At 37.9% G+C, this 8,338-nt stretch overlaps 1 protein-coding gene across 1 annotated transcript in view; it reads right to left on the bottom strand.

The window, feature by feature from the left end:
* The window catches only part of LOC106875759 (probable lysosomal cobalamin transporter), a 26,466-nt gene that overhangs the window by 3,734 nt on the left and 14,394 nt on the right, over positions 1–8,338 (bottom strand). The window contains exons 7-12 of the mRNA XM_052969895.1: positions 7,205–7,477; positions 5,742–5,867; positions 4,536–4,753; positions 3,352–3,454; positions 2,266–2,370; positions 1,041–1,184 (exon numbers count right to left, since the gene is read on the bottom strand). Coding sequence (XP_052825855.1) covers positions 1,041–1,184; positions 2,266–2,370; positions 3,352–3,454; positions 4,536–4,753; positions 5,742–5,867; positions 7,205–7,477 — 969 coding nt within the window. The remainder of the gene's footprint in view (positions 1–1,040; positions 1,185–2,265; positions 2,371–3,351; positions 3,455–4,535; positions 4,754–5,741; positions 5,868–7,204; positions 7,478–8,338) is intronic.

The following is an 8,338-nucleotide window of genomic DNA, read 5'->3' as shown; positions in this document are numbered from 1 at the left end:
AAGAAAGCATTATTACTTCTGCTAATCTCTCTCTGTATGTATATATATATATATATATAACTTTTATAAGTAATATTCTAAAAGAAATATTCTAAAAGAATATATAATTGAACTTATGTTGAGTGCTCAATTATCTTGAGCAAATAAATGTGTATATATGTGATTTTATATTATTAATTCACCAATAATATATTTAGGAAATCAATATTGATTTCCTAAATATATTATTGATGAATTAATAATATAAAATCACACATATCATCATCATCATCATCGTTTAACGTCCGCTTTCCATGCTAGCATGGGTTGGACGATTTGACTGAGGACTGGTGAAACCGGATGGCAACACCAGGCTCCAATCTAATTTGGCAGAGTTTCTACAGCTGGATGCCCTTCCTAACGCCAACCACTCAGAGAGTGTAGTGGGTGCTTTTACGTGTCACCCGCACGAAAACGGCCACGCTATATATATATATAACAATTTAGTTAGGTGTTAAATAACCACCTAAGGGATATTAAATATCTGAAGAATTTACTGGCTTTTTTTTTTTACCTATATCAATGACAATGTTACAGAGAGGTAAATAAATAAAATAAACATAGTTTATCAATATGTAAATATAAATTAGAAATGGAAACCAGAATAATAAATTGAACAATTAAATGATTTAATTATTAAATGATAAATTCAATTCAATTTTATTATTCTATACAAACAAACGACACATCTCATAAATTATAGCAAGAATAATAAAATACTGTTTAAATATAATGAGGTTTCATCAGATGGACATATCTTCTTAAATATTTCACAAAAAATGTTTGTATAAAATAATAAAATTTGAATTTATCATTTAATGATTAAATTATTTAATTGCTCAATTTATTGTTTAGGTTTCCATTTCTAATATATATATATATATATATATATACAAATATATATATATGAATGCAAGTAACGTACAAAATATGGCAGGCAAAAAGAACATAATGAATAAAACTAAACAAAGAGAACAAAAACAAGCTATCTGTTTACTCACCACATAAACTTCACTGCCAAATGAAGAATACTGAGGAGTCAATTCAAAAAGGATAACATTAATGGCCAAGACTATCAGCATCAATATCATATTCATCATCAGCATCCCTTGAGGGGTGGTTCGATATGGTCGAATCTTGTACAGCTGCACAAAAATAAAAGATATAAATATATATATTTATACATATAAATAAATACAGGAAACCAATTATTGGTATCTCGAATACATTTAACATGCACATTTCAAATGGTTATGTAACAAGTTGTTATGCAGATATCCACTCTCTTCAGTCATTATTTGACTTGCAATGACTGAAGAGTTACAAGTTGTTACAAAACAACTTCTTTCATGACTACTTGTAACATGTGTATTAAATGCATTTGGAATGTCAGTAATTGGTTTCTGCTATTTTTCAAATATTTCAAGACTCATACACATGACAATCTAAACTACCCCTGTTTGGATAATACAGTTACAATGCACCACAAGAATAGGGGTGGAATATTGAGCTAAACACCGTGTCTGAAATACCTGGTAAAGCATACTGCATCAAAGCAGACCACTGAACACACACAGACACACACACACACATAATATAATTAAAGTATAACTGTGTGTACAAATAGATGTACAACTGCTTATGTTATGGTTAGAGCTCCACATAGATTGTCATCATCCAGGCTGCTCACTGTATTTCTATTAAGCAACTTGTATACAGAGTCGTATTACTAGTTATGAGCAACAGAGCAAATGGAGGGGAAAATAAGGACAAAATCAAATTTATAGTGGAGTTCTTTTGCACGTTTCACCATAACGGATGTTTGGGGGCCCTGCAAGAAATGTTCCAAATGCATATGGATGCTCAACCACAACATGGACCCTCAGGGAACACTTTACTGTACCTAGTTAGATAACTATTATAATTCATCACCATCACCTTTTAACATCCACTGTCCATGCTGGCATGGGTTGGACGGATTGACTGAGGACTGGCAAGCCTAGAGGCTTATTATTATTTCAGATTTTCCACAAGGGCAGCTTGGGGTGGGTGGGGATGAGTTGATTATATCGACCCCCAGTGTTCGACTGGTACTTATTTTATCAACCCCCGAAAGGATGAAAGGCCAAATCGATTTTGACAGAATTTGAACTCAGAACGTAAAGACAGACAAAATGCCGCCAAGCATTTTGCCTGGACTGCTAATAAGGTCAAGTGAACACTTACCCTAACACAGAAGAACCAAATACCCAGATTCCGAATTCCAGAGATGGAACAGAAGACTAGATAAATGATGATAAGGAGTATAATGATATAATCCAAGGGATAAACCTGTAAATAAAAAGAAAAAAAGAGTTAGCAGCGTTTATAGGAGTATTTGTGCAGAGATAGGGATAATCCATGGGTGATTAAATATTCAATTTTAGAGTTAAATATTTGCAACAAATGTTAATGTTGTTAAGCTTTTATAGAAGACGCACAAAATATCTTGTCAAGTAGCAGTAGTAGTAGTATGGGAGAATGCACCGTAACAGCACGTTGCTGCGTCCACCATTTATTGGTCATTCCTTACTATTCCTGGTGGATGATACCTTTGCACTCTCGAACCCATGGGTTTGTTTTGGGGGTAGTCGTTGCTGGTGAGTGCTTTACGAGGTCGGAGTGCAAATCCTAACTCAACCTCTTTTAGTTGCCCCTGTTTTTTTTATGACACTCAGAGGAAACTTTGGGTCTATTCTATGGCATGTTGGCCCTCATACAGCACTGGAGCAATGTGAAATGAAGTGTTTTGTTCAAGAACACAATACGCCACCTGACCCAGTAGTCAAACCCATGATCTGGCGACCATCTTCATCATCATCGTTTTACGTCCGTTTTCTATGCTGGCATGGGTTGGACGGTTTAACTGGGGTCTGGGAAGCCAGGAGGCTGCACCAGGCCCCAATCTGATCTGGCAGAGTTTCTACAGCTGGATGCCCTTCCTAACGCCAACCACTCTGAGAGTGTAGTAGGTGCTTTTTATGTACCACTGGTACAGGAGCCAGAGGGGGCTGGCATCGACCACGTTTGGATGGTACTTTTTTATGTGCCACTGGCATGGGGAGCCAGACAGGCGGCGCTGGCATCAGCCACAACTACAGTTTCCAGCAGATTCGGTCAAATCATCCGACATATGCCATCATGGAACAGGAACACTTATGATGATGATGCAGGAGAGAGAGAGAGAGAGAGATGTTACTTATCTGTTTAGAACTAGCAATTGTTTCTTTTTCTTGAAATAGAAAGAAAGAAAGAAAGAATTCTTTCATTTACCTTCTGGCTGAAAACCAAAATCATATCAATAGGATTTGGCAAGGTGCTTTTAGGAAGAGCATAACCGATTTTGTAACCAAGGCTGTTCATTGCTTTGTCAATACTGAAGAATAAAAAAAAATGATTGAAACTAATTATAAAACAACAAATACTTTGGTGTATATCAAAGATGAAAATAGATGTTAATTGGATTAATTATTCATTAACCCTTTTGCATTCAGATTACTTTGTCAAATGTAATCCTTATTTATTCACATTGTTTTGAATTAATCATGGATTATCTCATAGCTTTGAGATTTTGATGATTTGATTGCTTTGTTTTTAGCATGACACTGTAGAGTAGGTGTTTGTGTGTGGGGTGGGGCTTTAGTAGAAGGCACTTGCCCAAGGTACTACGAGTGGGATTGAACCTGAAACCATGTGGTTAGGAAGTGAACGTCTTAACCACACAGCATTGCCTGTACATAAAGTCACTTTAATATATCTTCAATTTCTGAAGGTATCCAAAACTAATTTGGGGGCAAAATGAGAAAAAAAGAGAATGTGTCTTGTTAAAAAAAAAAAGGTTAATTAATCTGACATGCTAGTGTTCCTAATTAACTCCACAAAAACAGATTTTGAAAAAAAAGATAAAGAAAGGAAATGAAGGTACAAAAAGTTTTATAAGTGCAGGAGTGGCTGTGTGGTAAGAAACTTGCTTCACAACCACAAGGTTCTGGGTTCAGTCCCACTGCATGGCACCTTGGGCAAGTGTCTTCTACTTATAGCTTCAGGCCAACCAAAGCATTGTGAATGGATTTGGTAGATGGAAACTGAAAGAAGCCCATTGTATATATACATGCACACACGTGTGTCTATGTATGTGCATGCGTGCATATGCATATGTGTGTGTGTACGTATGCATGTGCGTGAGTGTGTATGTGTCTGTTTTTCCCCCACCACCAACTGACAACCAGTGTTGGTGTGTTTATGTCCTCATGACTTGGCAGTTTGGCAAAGAAAGACTGACAGAATAAGTGTTAGGTTTTAAAAAATAAAAGTACTGGCGTCAATTCAATCGACTAATAGCCTCCACGGTGGTGCTCCAGCATGGCCACAGTCTAACGACGGAAACAAGCAAAAGCTAGAAGATAAATCCGAAGGAAAATCAATAAACATGTACGAAGTTGTTGTCGCATACGTACTTGGTTAGCAGAAGAGAGAGGAAGATCAGCAATGTTAACAAGAGGCAGAAAACCCCTACAAAGATCTCGAAGGGTCGAAAAACAAGGAGGCATTTCCTCAGGCAGCTGTTCTGTTCTTCGGCCAGGTGTCGATCTTGTCGCTCCAGAAACCGACGATTCTCCTCCAGTTCGGATATACGAGCTTGGTCACGAGAGGACATTGACCTTCGACCTGTATACTGAGGCGGCAGAAGACAGAGAGAGAACGAGTGAAAAGAATGGGAGAGAGAGAGAGAGAGAGAGAGAGAGAGAGAGAGAGAGAGAGGGCAAAGATATCAAAGAGAAGGTTTTATTACACAAGAAATGAGAATTTATTATACAAAATGGAGCATGCACATTAACCCTTCAGCATTCAAATTGTTTGGAATTAATCAGGTATTATCTTGTAGCTTTGAGATGTCGATGATGAGATTGTGTATTTTTGGAATGACATTGTAGGGTAGGTGTGAGAGGCTGAATCTGGCCAGTTTCAACATTAAACAAGTAGAATATTTTGGCTGGATATGGCTGGTTCAAATGCTAAACGGTTAAGTTAATTATCATACGAAAAGTATAAGGGTATCAAAGATCACGGAGAGTGTAGGACGGGGTCTACCGTCATGAAATCTCGGGTCAAGGGTTTTAGTGCATAAAGATCAAGGGTGGTGGCAGAGGGGATCTGAGGAAGGTGGAAGTGCTATCATAAAGAGTGCAAGTGGGGGAAAGTAGAGGGGGTAGAACTTTGATGCAGGGAGTGTGAAGGAAAGGGGGAGGAAAGTTATTAAAGACAGATCTCATGAGTAAAGATGGAAGTCAAGTTATCAGACAGCAGCTTTTGTCATTGTTTAGCCACAGGTCAGCAATGACCAGCTAAGCCTATAATTAAAGACACTCCATCTGTGACCAAACCATATTTTTCTTTTTAACAAACGTAATGTAGAAAGGATCCAGGATGATGTTTGACCAATGTGTCCTTCCATCATTTTTTATTTTAAAATAAAACAGTAGGATGTGACATGATGGATATCCAGCTGCTATTTCTAACACATCAAAGGACCCTTGTTGGCATGAACATAGTAAAAATGGTGTAGGTGTGGTGAATAATTTATCACATGGGTCTAAAATCTACAGAGATTATCAGAGAGATTAGAAGAACAAAATAGCGAAACCAAAAGTCTAAATACTCACTTTGCTTTTGATGTCATCAATATTTTTGGTAGTGACACTTCTGATCTGTTCTGCTGCAAGGCGGTCCTTGCTAATATTACGGTAACCCTTTATCAACCGGACTGGCATGGCAGACATACCATAAGCCTGTAAAAATAACAAAGAGATAGAACAACAACATAATGACTTCTTGTACTTGTCTATATTTTACTTTGTAGCATCAGATTTCTGTAAGCAATAACATTACAGGTTGATAGGTTTTTCAACAGATCAATCACTGGTTAACTGCTTTTTTGCTGGCAAGAATGCCAAGAGAGTATCCATATAAGCTGAGTTGAAATCACCAATATTTTTCTATGGACAAGAGAGTGTCCATGCTAAGTCGAGCTAAAATAATTAACATAAAAAGTACCAATTCTGGCGTCACGTAAAAAGCACCTGTTCTGGTGCCATGTGGTAAGCACCCGTTCTAGCACCACATAAAAAGCACCTGTTCGGGCCCTACATAAAAAGCACTGGTGCTGGCACCATGTAAAAAGCACCAATTCTGGCGCCACAAAAAAGAAAAAAACACTATTGCTGGTGCCACGTACAAAGTACTGGTGTTGGCACATAAAAACACCCAGCACACTTATATATATATATATATATATATATCTACGATGGGCTTCTTTCAGTTTCCGTCTACCAAATCCACTCACAAGGCTTTGGTTGGCCCGAGGCTATAGTAGAAGACACTTGCTCAAGGTGCCACGCAGTGGGACTGAACCCAGAACCATGTGGTTGGGAAGCAAGCTACTTACCACACAGCCACACCTGTTTTCTTTTAGTTTTTATCTTCTTTTCCTATGCGTATTGTTCATTATCACTTAAACAGGAATCTGGAAGAGATTACATTTAGGCTATTCCTGCTATTCCAAGAACATAGCACAATAGGGTGAACAGTTTTCAACCTTAACCTGTTCTTTTGAGTTTCAGAAAGACTTCTTCAGTTCTTCAAAAGATTCTGCAATGGATAGTCACTAGCACTGATGAACTTTAGTTTACTGTATACAGTGCTTGAGTACATCACAGCTTGCTGGAAAACGGATAAAAGAGGGGACAGAAGACAATGTGAGTGTGTGCATGTTTGTCTCCCCTGTCTTGAGATTGTGTGATTGCTGTAAATGAATTTCATTCATTTTCAATATTCTGTAAAAAGATGTCTGGCCATGGGGAAACAAGTGAGGATTGTTGACAGGAACAGCATCCAGCCATAAAAAAAATAACAAAATCTGTCTCATCAAACTCCATCTGACTCATGGAAGCATGGAAAAGTGAGCATTAAATAATGATGATGAGTAAATTCAAATAATGTTGGCTCTGGTTTTCTACCTTTAATGCAAAAGAGTTCTAGTGAAGAGAGCAGATGTACAGTTGCTGAGAGAGAGAGAGAGAGAGAGAGAGAGAAGGAAGTGGAAGGTGGGAAAAAGAAAAAAACTTACTGTATAGGTGATGATAGCCAACATTCCCAACAGACTTAAACTACTGATTAAAAAGGAGAGAGCATCTTCTCCACCTGAAATGAAAGAATAAAACAAAAAAAAAAATGAAGCAGAAAGGGAGGAAAGGTGTATGTATGTATGTATTTTTTTATTTGTTTCAGTCATTTGACTGCGGCCATGCTGGAGTACTGCCTTTAATCGAACAAATCGACCCCAGGACTTATTCTTTGTAAGCCTAGTACTTATTCTATCGGTCTCTCTTGCCGAACCACTAAGTTATGGGGACATAAACACACCACCACCGGTTGTCAGGCGATGTTGGGGAGACAAGCACAGACACACAAACATATACACACACATACATACAAAATTTTGGCAGAGGGAGCTAGTCAATTACATCGACCCCCACCCAGTGTTTAACCGATACTTATCTTACCAACTCTGGAAAGATGAAAGGTAAAGTTGACCTCGGCAGAATTTGATCTCAGAATGTAAAGTTTGAAGAAATGTCACTGAGCATTTTGCCTGGTACAGTAATGACTCTGCCGGCTCACCACCATAATAATAATGATAACAATAACCCTTTCTACTATAGGCGACCTCGATGGAATTTGAACTCAGAACGTAGAAGCATTTCGTCTGGTGTGCTAATGATTCTCCCAGCTCACCACCTTAATAATAATAATAATAATAATAACAAGAGCACTCAGAGAGCGCAAACCTCTGCCAATGCCACACCAATGTCCTCACAATGATTAGCCAGAGATGATTTTTAAAATGCAAGTAACTGAAATAAACTCGACTGCTCTCACATATGAGAATACTAAAAATGAACCCGACCGCTCTCAAAAATTAAGTAAAAAAACAGGAAAAATAATCCGGAATCCTTGTCCAGTATCGGATCGGTCTCAAAACCTAATCAGTTCCTGCCAGTCATGAGGCCAAACATCCCTGGAAGTTTCAACCGCATCCATCCAGCGGTTCTTGAAATATCTTGTTCAATGACAAACAAACAAACACGACTGGAAACAATGCCTCCACCTTCGCTAAGGCAGAGGTAATAATAATAATTATAATTATTATTGTTATTCTCATACAAGCACAAGGCCACAAAAATGTTGGGGAGAGTGGTTT

Source organism: Octopus bimaculoides, chromosome 8 (assembly GCF_001194135.2).
Source record: "Octopus bimaculoides isolate UCB-OBI-ISO-001 chromosome 8, ASM119413v2, whole genome shotgun sequence".
NCBI classification, from domain to species: domain Eukaryota; kingdom Metazoa; phylum Mollusca; class Cephalopoda; order Octopoda; family Octopodidae; genus Octopus; species Octopus bimaculoides.
This window is presented reverse-complemented; position numbering and strand designations above follow the sequence as displayed.